Source organism: Hemitrygon akajei, chromosome 29 (assembly GCF_048418815.1).
Source record: "Hemitrygon akajei chromosome 29, sHemAka1.3, whole genome shotgun sequence".
NCBI classification, from domain to species: domain Eukaryota; kingdom Metazoa; phylum Chordata; class Chondrichthyes; order Myliobatiformes; family Dasyatidae; genus Hemitrygon; species Hemitrygon akajei.
In genome coordinates this window covers 46085777-46101871 of record NC_133152.1, presented here as the reverse complement: position 1 = coordinate 46101871, position 16095 = coordinate 46085777, and the positions used below count along the sequence as shown (strand labels likewise).

Sequence of the window (16095 nt, the reverse complement as noted above, 5' to 3'; positions counted from 1 at the left end):
TGGGAGCTTAATGTCCAAGGTACACATTGTATCGAAAGGATAGGCAGGAAAGCAGAAGGGGCAGCATTGCTCTGGCTGGTAAAAAATGAAATCAAACCATAAGAAAGAAGTGACATAGGGTCAGAAGGTGTTGAGTCATTGTGTGTAGCTCTAAGAAACTGCAATGGTAAAAAGACCCCGATGGGAGTTGTATACAGACTCCCAAACAGTAGCAAGGATGTGGCCTACAAATTACAATAGGAGAAAGAAAATGCATGCCAAAAGGGCAATGTTACAATAGTCAAGGGAGTCTTCGATATGTAGGTAGATTGGGAAAATCAGTTTGGTGCTAGATTCCAGGAGGGGGATTTTCTAGAGTGGCTAGATAGTTTTTTAGAGCTGCTCATGGATCAGCTATTCTGGAATGGGTGCTGTGAATGAACCAGAACTGATTAGAGAACCCAAGGTAAAAGAATCTCTAGGGGAAAGTTCACCCTGAAATTTGAGAAGCTAATATCAGATGTATCAGTATTACAGTGGAGTAAAGGGAGTCACAGAGGCAGGAGAGAGGAGTTGACCAGAATTGACTGGAAAAGAACACTGGCGGGGATAACAGCAGAGCAGCCATGGCTGGAATTTCTGGAAACAATTCAGGAACACGGGATAGATACATCTCAAAGAGGATGAAGTTTTCCAAAGGCAAGATGAATAACCATGGCAAACAAAAGTCAAAACCAGCATATAATACAACAAAAAATAGTGGGATGTCAAAGGATTGGGAAGCTTTTAAAAACCAACAGCAAGCAATGAAAAAAGTCATTAAGAAGGCAAAGATGGAATATGAAAGTCAGTTAGCCAATAACATTAAAGAAGATGCCAACAGTTTTTTCAGATGCATAAAGTGTAAAAGAAAGGCAAGAGTTGATATCGGACCACTGAAAAACAATCCTGAAGAGGTAGAAATGGGGGACAACAAAATGGGAGAAGAACTGAATTAGCATTTTGCATCAGTCTTTACTGTGGAAGACACTAGCAGTATAGTGGAAGCTCTAGGTGTCAGAGAGCATGAAGTATGTGAAGCTACCATAACTAGAGAGAAGGCTCTTAGGAAACTGAAAGGCCTGAAGGTAGACAAGTCACCTGGACCAGATTTGTACACCCCAGAATTCTGAAAGAGGTGGCTGAAGAGATCGTGGAGGCATTAGTAATGATCTTTCAAGAATCACTAGATTCTGGAATTGTCCAGAAGACTGGAAGATTTCAACTATCACTCCACTCTTCAAGAAGGGAGAGAGGCTGAAGAAAAAAAACCATAAGCCAGTTAGTCTAACCTTTGTGGCTGGTAATATGTTGGAGTTGATTATTAAGGAGGAGGTCTCAGGGTACTTAGAAGCCAACACAGATGCCTTGTGCAGGAAGGCACAGAGTCGACTGTACTTCCTTAGAAGGTTGGCATCATTCAATGTCTGTAGTGAGATGCTGAAGATGTTCTATAGGTCAGTTGTGGAGAGCGCCCTCTTCTTTGTGGTGGCATGTTGGGGAGGAAGCATTAAGAAGAGGGACGCCTCACGTCTTAATAAGCTGGTAAGGAAGGCGGGCTCTGTCGTGGGCAAAGTACTGGAGAGTTTAACATCGGTAGCTGAGCGAAGGGCGCTGAGTAGGCTACGGTCAATTATGGATAACTCTGAACATCCTCTACATAGCACCATCCAGAGACAGAGAAGCAGTTTCAGCGACAGATTACTATCGATGCAATGCTCCTCAGACAGGATGAAGAGGTCAATACTCCCCAATGCCATTAGGCTTTACAATTCTACCGCCAGGACTTAAGAACTTTTTAAAAGCTATTATTAATGCTTTTTGAGATAGTGATTTAGATGCATATCATATTTTTTACTGAGTTAAGTATTGTATGTAATTAGTTTAGCTACAACAAGTGTATGGGACATTGGAAAAAAGTTGAATTTCCCCATGGGGATGAATAAAGTATCTATCTATCTATCATAAAATAGGCTGTAGTCAGCATGGTTTTCTCAAGGGAAAACCTTACCTGACCATTCTGTGGAACTCCTTGAAGAAATAACAAGCAGAATAGACAAAGGAGAATCGGTTGATGTTGTGTACTTGGATTTTCAGAAGGCCTTTGACAAGGTGCCACACGAGGTTGCTTAACAAACTACAAGTCCATAGTATTACAGGAAAGATTCTATCATTGATAAAGCAGTGGCTGATTGGCAGGATGCAAAGAGTGGCCTTCTCTGGCTGGCTGCTGGTGAATAGTGGTGTTTCACAGAGGTCTGTCTAGGGATTGAATCTTTTTACATTATATGTCATTGACTTGGATGATGAAATTGATGACTTCATATCAAAGTTTGCAGATGATATGAAGATAGGTGGAAGGGAAAGTAGTTTTGAGGAAGGAAGAGGCAGCAGAGGACATACAGATTAGGAGAATGGGCAAAAAATGTCAGGTGGAATACAGACTTGAGAAGTGTATGGTCATGCACATTGGTAGAAGAAATGAAAAGGTTGACTATTTCCTAAATGGAGAGAAAATACAAAAAAACTGAGGTGCAAAGGGACTTGGAAGTCCTTGTGCATGATTCCTTAAAGGTTAATTTGCAGGTAAGTCTGAGGTGAGGAAGGCAAATGCAATGTTTGCATTTATTTCAAGAGGACTAGAATATAAAAGCAAGGATGTAATGTTGAACGTTATGAAGCACTGGTGAGGCCTCATTTGAAGAATTAAGAGCAGGTTTGGGCCCTTATCTTAGAAAGGATGTGCTGAAACTGGAGGGGGTTCAAAGGAGGTTCATGAAAATAATTCCAGGATTGAATGTCTTGTCATATGAAGAGCATTTGATGTCTCTGGGCCTGTATTCACGAGAATTAAGAAGAATGAGGGGTGACTTTGTTGAAACCTATCGAATGGTGAAAGGCCTTGATAGAGTAGATGTGGAGAGGATGTTTCATACGGTGGGAGAGTCTAAGACCAGAGGACACAGGCTCAGACTAGATGGGTGTCTCTTTAGAACAGAGATAAGGAAGAATTTCTTTAGCCAGAGAGTGGTGAATCTGTAGAATTCTTTGCTACAGGCAGCTGTGGAGGCCACGGCTTTATGTATATTTAAGGCAGAGGTTATTACATTCTTCATTAGTCAGGGCACGAAGATACGGGGAGAAGGCTTAGAGGAAAGTTATTTCAGCCATGATGAAATGGTGGAGCAGACTCAATGGACCAAATAGCCTAGTGCTGCTCCTACATCTTATGGTCTTATGGTAAATACATGCTGGTAATTATTCAAGTCAAGTCATATTTTATTCCATATCCAGGCTTTAACCTCTAACTTTCTAATATAATTTTTATTCTTTATCATTGTTGGATGTTGTTTTTTGTTGCATGTTGTGCCAGCACATCACAGCAAATTCCTAATACATGTGAATGCAGGTATATGACAAATGAAGATGATCCTTTATCATCATATCTCAGAGCTTACACACACAACCATTTAACCTCTGAAAATATACCATCCAAAAACACTGCGTGACACTCACTGATAGACCTCCTTTGGTCCTTAACTACAAGCTAGATGAAGACCAGATCCAACAGCAGGAACAGGCACAACTCTACAAGCTCAGCAGGCATCAAGGCGCACTAGCTATTATTGGACTGATTATTTCACTGCCCCAATGTAACATTTTAGTAATGTGATGCGAGTTCATGAAATGAAGATGTTCCCCTGCAGGAGTAGAACTCATACGACTGCACCACAGGAAGCTGCTTATCTCCAGAAAGTGATCATGGAAAATTGATCTTCTAGTACATTCTGTGTGGTGTAGTACATTTCAAGATTTGATAATGCTTGCATGTGGGCCTCTCTTTTTTGTTACCTACTTGTTTTTAAAGCTCTCAATGGTCTGGGACCAGAATACATCACAGAATCGCTTTAGTTTTATAATCCTGGTCAAGCTCTCAAATCTTCTTTCACTGGTCTCTTAAATTTAAACAATCTCCCTCAAAAGATAATTGGCGTTGGCTTTTTTTTAAACCACGCTCCTAAACTGTGGAATTCAATAGTGAAAACACTAAGGGATTTAGTTGATCCTTTTAAATACCAGCTCAAAACTAACTAACATCTTTTGTCTTTTATTTACATGCTTGCACTTTGTAAAGCACTTTGAACTACATTGTTTGTATGAATAGCGCTCTATATATGTACAAGTTATTATTATTAGGTACCTCTTCTAACAGTCCAAAAACCTTGATAAACTTCCCTTTCATTTCCAAATACTACTTCTATAGTGGATAAACAAATACAGGAATGTATCCGTGGCTGATTATCTAAGTATCTACATTATGTTAACTGTGAAGAGCTTCCTTATTCATTCAATGCATTTATGGACCTTATCATCTTTAACTGGAATGCAAACCAACATCCTGCCAGAGCAATGCTAATGGAAACTTTGTTTCACAGCATTAAGTGGTATGTAATGGAGGTAGAAACATTGGGGACTTTTAAGAGACATATAGATAAGGGCATGAATGTGAGGAAAATGGAGTGTTATGGACATTGTGTAGGCAGAAGGAATTGGTTTAGTTAGCCATTTGATTATTAATTTAATTGGTTTGGCACAACATTATAACTTCACCATCGACAGCACCAAGTCCAGCTACAAAAGGAGAGTTGTGCATGGGGTTAGCAACTCCATCCCATAAAAATCCAGTGTTACAGAAAAGCCAACAGATGCCTCATTCCCAGGAGATGAAGGATCTTCGCCTAGAAGACATATGAAGTCATGTGGTGAGAGCTGCTAGTCCATGGAAGCCACAAGGCTGATCAAACCTCTGTCATCCAGGACCACCACCAGACTGGCCCAAACTTGCTGAAACTTTTCTTACACTATGTATAACCTAGATATAAAACATGTTTCAAGATCATGATAGCAGATGGGGTGCACCTGGCAATGACCTCAAAAGATCTTCCTGTTTGGAAACTTAGTATTTGCAAACTTCAACGTGATAAGAACTCTTCAAGTTTGTGAAGCTGTATGAAAGGCAATAAGTTATGAAGGAAGGTCACAGACCCCTGGTGCTGACTGCTGCGCTTTCAACAGATGATGCCTCACCTTTTGAGTTTTGCCATCAATTCAGACTTTCAATACCTCTAGGTTTTATTTATGTCTGCAGTGGTCAGCATCACTTGGGCACTGTTTCTGCAATTAACTTACTTAGGACTCTGAGAAGAGTGTAAGAACAGCAAGGTCTTCAAAGGTGATTGGAAATATTATTAACACCGTAAGTGGACCTCTACATTCTATGACAAAAGTTTGGATTGTTTGGCTGTCTTTGTCATCTTTTAAATACTTAAAAAAAAAGATTTCAATGTTAATTCACATTTCCAAATTTTAAAAAGAGGGAAAAAGAAAAAATAGCTAATCTGGCACAATCACTGCACAAAGAACTCTATATACTGTGTTAATACACACAGAATGCTGGAGGAACTCAGCAGCTCAGGCAGCATCTATGGAAATGGATAACTACCGGTAGTTAATGTTTTCAGGCCAAGGCTTTTCATCAGAACTGGAAGGTGGGGGGGGGGGGGGGGGGGAGGGAGGGAAGATACCAGAATAAAAGGTGTGAAGGGAAGGAAGACAAGCTAAAAGGTGATAGGTGAAGCCAGGTGGGTGGGTAAGGTAAAAGGCTGGAGAAGGAATCTGATAGAAGAGAGTGGACCATGGGATAGAGGGAAGGAGGAGGGAATGCAGGGGGAGGTGATAGACAGGTAAAAAGAGGTAAGAGGTCAGAGTGAGGAACAGAAGAAGAGAGTTCAGGGAGAGAAGTCAATGCTAATGCCATCAAGTTGGATGCTACCCAGATGAAGTATGAGATCTCTACCCTGAGAGTGGGCTCATTGTTACACAAGAGAAGTCTATGTTGGAATAGGAATAGGGATAGGAATTAAAACAGTTGGCCAGCGGGAAATTCTGCATTTGGCAGATGTGCTCGACAAAGTAGTCCCCCAACCTAAATTGGGTCTCAGCAATATAGAGGGAGCTATATCAGGAGCACCTGATACAATAGATGGCTCCAACAGATTCGTAGGTGAAGTGTTGCCTCACCTCGAAGGACTGTTTGGGGCCCTGACTGGGGGTGAGAAGAAAGTAAATGGGCAAATATACCATTTCTGTCATTTCCAGTATGGATATTAGTGGAGAGGGATGTATGGATAAGGGAATCACAGAGGGTGTGATCCCTGAGTAAAGTGAGAGTGGCGTGGAGAAAGTAAAGATGTGTTTATTGGTAGGATCCCTTTGAAGATGGTGGAAGTTGCAGAGAATGATGTGTTGGATGTGGAGGCTCATGGGGTGGTAGACAAGGACAGGAGGAACTCTATCCTTGTTAAGGCAGCTGGAAGATGGGGCGAATACAGATGTCCTGGAAATGGTGGAGACGCGGGAGAGAGCAGCAACAATAGTGAAGGAAGGGAAACCCTGTTCTTTGAAGGAGGAGGATATCTCTGATGTCCTCAGAAGGAAAGCCTCATGCTGGGATCAGCTGTGTGGCTAAGACAAATAGCATTTTTTACAAGAGACAAGGTGGGAAGAAGTATACCCAAGATAACTGTGGATACAGTTGGAAGGTTCATGCAGTGTCAAGATATGTTTGCTGTCCTTTAGAAAACCATGAGTAATTTTTGGTTGAGCATCTCTGTTCAATGAAATCAGGTCAGACAGACAATGAAGCCTACCTTAGACCCTTACTAACATGTCAATACGCATGTCCCACTGGAATGGCTCAGAATTAAATCTTGTAATCTGATGAAGTTTCTTAAAACTAAAGATATTAGTTCCAAGCTTGCACAAGATACTATACTGTCCACATTAACTATATTCCCCTCATGATTTTATAAACTTCTTAAAGATTACCCCACATTCTCCTACACTGCAGGGAATAAAGATCCAGCATGGCTGACCTCTTTCTAGAACCCAGGCTCTCTAGTTCAGGCAGTATCCTTATAAATCTGTTCTGCATTCTCTCCAGTTTGATGATGCCTTTCCTAGAATAGATGACCAAAATTGTACACAATACTCAATCTCATTGCAGCATAATGTTTCTATTATAAAATCGATATCACAAGTGCTATAAAGTCAGGGCAAAGAGGCGCAACCTTATAATGATGTTCAAAATTATGAGAGAGGAGGAGAAGGTGGACGATAAGTCTTTTCTCCAAGTTAAGGGAGTCTAAAACCAGGGCGCAAGTTTAGATTGAGAGGGGAAAGACTTAAGAGTCAAAGGGACAATTTTTTCCACAGAGAGTGAAGAGTTGATGGAACAAGCTGCTAGAGGAAGTGGTTGAGGCAGGTGCAATCGTCTAATTTTAAGATGCACTTGGATAAGTACATGGAGGGGCGGAGCTTAAAATAGCAAATTTGGTCTAGCTGGGTGGGCACTGTGTTCAGCGTGGACTTGTTGAGCTGAAGGATCTGTATCTGTACTGTATTGCTCTATGACAAATCTATCAGCCCAGAAATCAATATAGCAAACAGAGACACAAGAGACTGATGATGGTGGAATCTGGAACAACACACAAACTGCTGGAGGAGCGAGGAGGTCGGGCAGCAACTTGGCACAATCGACATTTTTTGGTCAAGATCTTTCAAACGGACCCTTCATCCACACCGATGAATGGTTTTGATGTGAAATACCGATTGTCCTCTTCCTTCTACACATATTACATGAACCATTGAGTTGTTCCAGCAATTTATTGATTTAAAGAATAGGTCTTTCCGGCCCAACAACCCACCGATTAACCTCAGCCTATTTAATCACAGGACAGTTTACAATGACCAATTAACCTACTGATCAGTACACCTTTAGACTGGGAGGAAACCCATGCATATAACTGGGAGAATGTACACACTTCTTACAAAGGAAGCCAGAGTTGAACTCCAACACCCTGACCTATAATAGCATCACACTAACCACTACAATAACTTACCTGTGCACAAAATCATCCTAGTCCCTCTGAACTTTCAAATCCATTGTCATTCTAAAAACAAGACACACTGCCTTTTGTTTCTTTTAAAATGGAAGTACACAAGTTTAAGTTTAATTGTCATTCAACCATACAGGAATTTGCATGAATACAGCCAAAATGAAAGTTAGAACTCAAACACGAGGAAATCTACGGATGCTGGAAATTCAAGCAACACACACAAAATGCTGGTGGAACGCAGCAGGACAGGCAGAAGGGTCTCGGCCTGAAACGTCAACTGTGCTCCTTCCTACAGATGCTGCCTGGCCTGCTGTGTTCCACCAGCATTTTGTGTGTGTTGCCAAATGAAAGTGTTGCTCCAGAGCCAAGATACAAAACACATTACCAACAGTCACACAGCACAAGGCACATATAGGATAGCAAGCGTGTAAGATATCACTAAAATACAGTCACACAAAAAATGAATTTTTTTGTCCATGGATTTTGCAGCAGTCTGCCGTCAAACACAATACAGCTTGTCTTCTGCTGAGCAAACAATGGGGGGCAGCACTGACTCCAGCATCCCACCTCCCGTTGATTGCAACTACTCTGCGCCTCTCTCCTGGGTGACTCCGTGGCTTGAGGCCAAGTTCCTGATGGCGGCCGATAACCTAGTGAATTCGACTTGCAATAACAAGAAAGACAACTAAGCTGATCACTCACACAAGAAAATCTAAGCGATAGACACAAAATGCAGGAGTAAATCAGCAGGTGAGACAGCATCGACGGGGAGAAAAGTACATTCAACATTTCGGGTTGAAACCCTTCAGCAGGACTCAATGATCAGATGATCACTGCTAGACTGCACACAGTCTTCACAGACCGATTCCTCTGCTACCTCGCAGATGTAGGTAGCAGCACGAGCCACACCAAGTCCAGCTCCTTCAGTTTCTTCGACAATGAGCAACTCACTGATGGGTAGACCTGCAGTACTTAAGTGCTTTAATGTCTAGCAGAATTTTGTAATTGCAAAAAAATGTTCAGTAAGGACAGTGACACATCTGGTTGACTCTGTAGAAGCCACTGCGATTGAACGCACCGCTATCTTACCGGAAACCCACTATCTAGGAAGCAGAGAACTTTGCATTTTCCCTGATTATATTCTATTTGCCATATTGCTGAGCATTCAGTTACAAGTCTGATTTTCTTGGCATGCGTACAAGTACGGTGAGGTACAAGTACAATGAAAAACTTGCCTGTAGCAGCTTCACAGGCATATATATTCACACAACACAGAATATAAATTATATAGAAAGTACAGATTACATTTTCCACAGGCGCAACTTTAGCAATGACCTATCCATTTCATTGCTCACCTCAAGCTACTTGGCCTAAGCAAGATGCAGCATCCAACATCAATTTCACTTGGCATTCCTATATGGGCAGAAACATTTTTCCACAGCCTATAATGGGAGCTCGGGAACAAATCCCTCATCAGACAGTAGTCTAATCTGGGAGCTCAGGTTTGTACTTTATCTGATATTGAAGTTTATTGCCAAGGGCATATGTAACCAGATTTAAAGCAGGTGGGGAGGAACATCACTGACATCTGTCCCCACACATGCTGAGGGTGAGAAGCAGTGAATCATTCATGGAAAATCAGTGCAATAATTCACATTCATGGACTTTGACTGAGTTACTGGGGGCTAACAAGGCGGCATCCATCATTAAGGAACCCCATCAACCAGGACATTACTCCCATTGGGAAAGAGGTACAGGAGCCCGAAGACACGCACTCAACGGTTAAGAACAGCTTCTTTCTCTACTCCATCAGATTTCTGAATGAACACTACCTCACTATATTTTCTTTCTTTTTGCACTACTTATTTCATTAAAATTTTATATACTTATTGTGATTTATAGTATTTTAAGTATGTAATTCTGCCTCAAAACAACAACTTTCATAACATTTACTACAGATATTAAACCTGATTCTGAAAGTAGAAAACGGAGAGCAAGTGGTGACCATGGTAGGGAGGAAGAGACACAGGAGGGGGTGAAGGGGAAGGGGTGTTACTGCATCGGGGACGGGTGGGTTAGAGTCATTAGTCACAAGTCCATTAAGAAAATGGTGGGAAGCGGAGGTAGGAGGGGCTCGAGGGGAGGAGAGCTCAACTCAGAGCGGAGGAAATGGTGGTGGGATGGGGGGAGGAGATGAGGATGTCAGTGACTCAGAAATGGGGGAGGGGCAGCAGTGTGTTGAGGGATCCGGGTCTGAGGTGGAGGTGGGGCAAGATAGGTGATCCCGAGGCCGAGGGGATATGAGGCTGGGTAGGTGACCCCCGGGCTGAGGGGAGGTACTGTATCTCCCCGGGACAGTGGGGAGGGTGGGACCAGGTAGGTAACCCCTGGGCTGCGGGGAGGCCGGGAGCCGGTTCGAGCAGATGACACCCAGGCATTGGGAATGTAGAGCCTAGTAGGTGACCCCCGGGTTGAGGGGAGGGTGGAGAGGTGGGACCGGGTAGGTGACGACCGGGCTAAGGGGAGGGTGGAGAGGTGGGACCGGGTAGGTGACGACCGGGCTAAGGGGAGGGTGGAGAAGTGGGACCGGGTAGGTGACGACCGGGCTAAGGGGAGGGTGGGGAGGTGGGACCGGGTAGGTGACCCCCCCCCCGGCTGAGGGAAGGTAGGATCGGGTAGGTGAACCTCCGGACTGAGGGGAGGGTGGGAACTGGGAAGGTAGGATCGGGCAGGTGAACCCCGGACTGAGGGGAGGTAGGGAGGTAGGAATTCCCACCCCTCCCCGCCAGGCTGAGGGACCAGGAACTCCAGGTCAGTGGGGAAGGGGGTTTGGGGACGTCAGCTTCCCCTCGCGGTCACCAACCCGTCACCTCGACCTCTACCGGGGGAGCGCGGACCGCCGGTCTGTCTTACCTCCGGGATGTCATGGCGCTGCCGGGCGAGTGAGGAGGAGAGCGGCCGAGGACCGCGCGCGTGAACGCGCACACAATCACCCGCCCCGGTAACCGACCGGCGCGCTCTCGCTCCTGCCAGCCCGACAGCGCCACTCATCGACCAATCGGAGGCGAAAAAGGGCCTCCCGCCCCCAGTGGCCAATCAGCGCTTTTAAAAGAGCCCCGCCTACCGAATCGGTCGCGAGACCAATTGCTTTGGGAGCCTGGGGTGCGCGCGTGCGCACGCTCCCGCGTGCGGTTTGTGCGCGCTCCGGAGGGCCAGATTCTCACTCTGTGGTTTCGAATCCCGCCCTGAGCAATTCTCAGAAAAAATCCTAACTTCCTCATCCTCTCGGTAGGAAGGCAAATATAATGAACTGCTTGCTGCCTATTTGCTTTCGGTGACTGCTGTGCAAGAAAACCCCAGTCTTTTTGAATATCACAACTTCGTAATCTAACACTGAAATGTCGCCTTTTTATTTTTCATATAGTTTAGTGTTCTCATTATTTGACATCTGATATGTTTTTGCCAATTTCCCCTCATTCTAAAGTGCCTTGAAGCCTTTTTGCTTCCCAATCATAATTTATAATCGCATCCTGTTTAGCGCTGATGACAAACTTTGAAATAAGTCACAGGAGCAGAATTAGATTATTCGGCCCATCGAGTCTGCTCCACCAATAGATCATGGCCGATTTATTTTACCTCTCAACCCCATTCTCTTGCTTTCTCCTCATAAACTTTGATGCTGTTGTTAATTGATGACCAGTCAACCGCCACTTTAAATATATCTAATGACTTGGCCTCCACAGCTATCTGTAACAATTAAATCTACAGATGCACCACCCTACAGCTAAAGAAATTCCTCTTCATCTCTGTTCTAAGGGGTAACAGGCCCTTCAGCCCATCTCATCCATGCTAAACAAGACATCTATCTGAACTAGTCCCATAATCACAGGATGTGATGAAATAAAACCACAATACATAAGAGCAGAATTTGGCCATTCAGCCCATCGAATCATCAAGCATAGCTGCAGACAAACCGCTAATCCCTACAATACCTCACCAGTTACCGCCTGCCACTGTCCACAGAGACTCATTTATTTTGTTTTGCGGCAGAAAAATGTATTATTTTTTAATAAAATTACAAGTTGTAATAAGTATATATTAAAAGAAAATTAAACTATGTAAGTAGTGCACAAAGATAGGGAAAAATAGTGAGGTAGTGTTTAGGTTCATTGTCCATTCAGAAATCTGATGGCGCAGGGGAAAGAAGCTGTTGCTGAAGTGTTAAGTGTGTGTCCTTTCCATGTGCTCATGGGCTTCTGCCAGGTGCTTCAGTTACCTCCCACAAAGACATGCTAGTTAGTAGGTTAATTGGTCATTGTAAATTACACACTGTATCTCTGAATAAAATTAATGATTACTCTCAGCATGTTACTCACCTATTTTGAAACGTAATATTATTTTAAATAAATTTCTGGAGAGCACATCTATTGGTTTAGAATTTCTTGATATCAAAATTGCAAATAACTTTTCCTGCTTATAGATTCTTCCTTAAATTTGAATGATGCATTCACACATAGAGCATTCCACGTAATCGGTTTCAGACCCTTGTTTGAAAATCAATCTAGTTCTGGTGTTTATAGCCAAGTGCCAATGGGCATAAACACTGAGCTTTTATTCTGGGAGAAAATGGCCTTGGGTAAGTTACAAAGGCCAAGTGTGTGGTGGAATTAAATGAGTCAAGCATCTTTGTCTCTCAACTGCAAAGATCAATTTATATCAGCTGAACATCATAATTAGATTTCTGGTGACATTCAGTCCAACAAAAAGGCCCTTGCTAACCATCAACTGTGATTGCTGCTCAGCACCATGACTTCCATCACAGGATTACAACACAATTATGCTTTGTGGGAAGGTCTGAGAGCCACTTACTTTCCAGTAGGATTTTAAATTCCTTTGCATTCAGTTTACATTATACATTTGGAATCTGTAATACATAAGTACTACATAATTGCAAATTACAAATCTGTAATACATAAATATGACATAATTACATATTATAAATCTGTATACATAAATACACATTATAAATGCTAAAAAAAGTTAAAGTCTATCCATCCCAAGCATTATAGGCTCATCAGGCTGGTGCTTATGCCAGTTTCTGTGGTGTGAAGCCTGGATAGGACGCCAGTCTATTGCGAGGTTAACCTCCAGCACTTTGCCGGCACCCATTTTCAGCTGGGTGGACTGGAGCAATGTGTGGTTAAGTGTCTCGCTCAAGGACACAACACGCTGCCTTGGCTGGGGCTCAAACTCATGACCTTCAGATCGCTAGTCCAACACCTTAACCACACACATTATAAATGAGGGGAACTAATTCACTCAGAGGGTCGTGAGAGTGTGGAATAAGCTGCCAGCATAAGTGGTACATGTGAACTCGATATCAACATTCTGGCAAAGTTTGGGTAGGTACAAGCATGGAGGGCCACGGTCCCAGTGCTGGTCCATGGTACTAGACAGTTTAAATGGTTTAGATGGACTAAAGGGTCTATTTCTGTACTGTACTTTTCTATGACTCTAAACCTGTGATGCATAAATACTATACCATTTACACATTGTGGTGAACTACATATACCTGTCTGGACACGCCCTCCCTGGTGACTGCTCCTGTGGCTCCTCCCACAGCCCCCAGTATAAAGGCGATTGGAGACACAGCCCCGGCCTCAGTCTCCAGGATGTTGTGTGATGGTCACTTGCTGCTTGTGCTTTCTTCCAGCCAATAAAAGCCTACCTTAACCCACGTCTCAGAGTTATTGATGGTGCATCACACATTACGTATCACGGTTTGGTATTGCCTGAGACCATTAGAAACAACAGAGAGGTGTGGGTGTACCTTTGCATTTTTGATTCTAGTATTGCAATACATAAATGAACGTCAATAAATCTGTAATATTCATCAACTTTAATTTTGGTTTTATTTAGAGATACAGTATAGTAACAGGTCCTTCTGGCCCAATGAATCTGCGCCACCCAGTTGTATCCAATTAATCTAGTTCTATTATTTTTAACACCAAAACATAAAACTAATTGTAAGGAAAAGATGGGAGCCCAGGAGAACCTGTGCTAATTTAGTTTTTACTTTAAGCAAGGCATGCACATATCATGTGGTGACGTGATGACATGCCACTCTTTAACAAATAACTTGCAATGCATTAAGCTTAATCAAACAATATATTTACAATATGTTCAAATATTACTGAAATATTAAATACACAACACCCCTCTGCACAGCTATAAACTCCAACTTAATATGGAATGCACCTCAACTGTATACACAGTATACTAGATAATACACAGACATGTCTACTACACAGACATCCACAGCAAAGTAAATTTTAAATTGTCTCATTAATGCCAAAAGATCCAATCAGTGTGGATGATTTCGTACACTTGTGCGATAATGTCTTTCCTGATAAGGGGGGGTTACTGTGCTTGGTAAGTGAGACTTGCGGCTGTGAAACAATCTCAGGTTCTAGGGCTTCCTCCGTGTTGGGTGTGGGAGTTGACTCTGAGACTGCAGGAAGTGGTCCTGACAGCTCTTCTCTAACAATTACACTCTGCACTCCTCAACTGATCAATGTGTCGTCTTCAGAAATTATCAGATGCAATCTCCACTGTGTAGGAGAGTGATCCAGTTCTGTCCTTAATCTTTCCAAGTACCCACTTCTGATCACCTCCGTAGTCCCTCACTAGGACTGCTTGTACAGGAGAGAAGCATCAAAACCTCCTTCTCTGAGGAGCCTTCAATTTGTCTGCCAGTGCTCCCGGTGTGTCCTCCTGTATATCGGTGAGATCCAACGTAGATTGGGAGAGCACTTCACCAAGTACCTACACCCCGTCCACAGAAACAGCGAGATCTCCCAGTGGCCACCCGTTTTAATTCCACTTCCCATTCCAATTCCAACATGTCAGTCCATGGTCTCCTCTACTGTCATGATGGTTGGAGGAGTAATGCCTTATCTTCCGTCTGAGTAGTCTCCAACCTGATGATATGAACATCAATTTCTCAAAATTCCAGTATTGCCCCCCCTTTCGCCATTTCCCCAACCCCTTTTCCCTCTCTCACCTTATCTCCTTGTCTGCCCATTACCTCCCCCTGGTGCTCCTCCCCCTTTTCTTTCTTCCATGGCCTCCTGTCCTTTCCTATTAGATTCCCCCTTCTTCAGCCCTGTATTTCTTTCACCAATCAACTTCCCAACTGTTTACTTCACCCATCACCTTGTGTTCCTCGCTCCCGTCCCCCCCCCCCCCCCCACCTTCTATCTCTGACTCTGCATCTTTTTTACTCCAGTCCTGATGAAGGGTCTCGGCCAGAAACGTCGACTGTTTACTCTTTTCCATAGATGCTGCCTGGCCTGCCGAGTTCCTTCTGCATTTTGTGTGTGTTGCTTCAGTTTGTCTCAGCTGTTTGTCCTCCATACTCCCTCTGAGATAGGGTTTGAGGAGATTGAAGCATCAACGCAAGGGATGACCCAGGAACAGCATAGCTGGTGAGTTCTGGTTGTGGAGTTTGCTGTATTGTGAAATGCAAGGAGGGTATTGGTGAGCTTCTGATTCAGTGTTAGTGTAGTGTGTTCTGCTGACATTGCTTGCAATGTGTACTTTAGACTCTGAAAAAGAAACATTCCACCAAGTCATTTGTAGCTGGGTGGTACAGTGCAGATGTAATATGTCTTTTAACATTCATTTTCAGGAATAACTGAAACTGTTCTGCAACAAACTGTGGTCCATTGTCACTGACTGAGTGTTCTGGAACACCAGACTTGAGTAGAGGCTTCTCAACAGAGTGCAGGGGTGCAGTGGAGTCCATTGGGAACACTTCTGGCCACTTAGTAGCTGCATCAACCAGAAATTGTTGCCCATGAATGGTCCAGCAAAATCCACATGAATCCTCTTCCAGGGTTGGAAAGGTGCTGGTCTGAGCATCTTCTGGACATGTTGGCATCCCGACAGTGCATGGTAATCTGCTCAATCTGCTAACCTATTCTAGGCCACCAGACAAAGTTTCACGCTTTCATTTTGACCATGCCTAGATTACCAGTACATAGCTCCTCCAACACTTTAGCTCTCAGCTTGGATGGTACAGCTCTCAATTTCCACATAAGGCAACCTCCGTCAAGAG

General features: G+C 43.4%; 1 protein-coding gene across 4 annotated transcripts in view; it reads right to left on the bottom strand.

Moving 5' to 3' along the window:
• Positions 1–11017, bottom strand: part of ptpn11b (protein tyrosine phosphatase non-receptor type 11b) — a 142271-nt gene extending 131254 nt beyond the window's left edge. For 3 of the 4 annotated variants that reach the window (XR_012096698.1, XR_012096699.1, XM_073032324.1), the window contains exon 1: positions 10890–11017. Coding sequence is in view for 2 of the 4 variants with exons in the window: in XM_073032324.1 (XP_072888425.1) it covers positions 10890–10903 (14 nt within the window). In the remaining 2 variants the exon portion in view is untranslated. The remainder of the gene's footprint in view (positions 1–10889) is intronic. The other variant, XM_073032326.1, reaches the window with a different exon arrangement.
• Positions 11018–16095: the final 5078 nt, after the last annotated feature.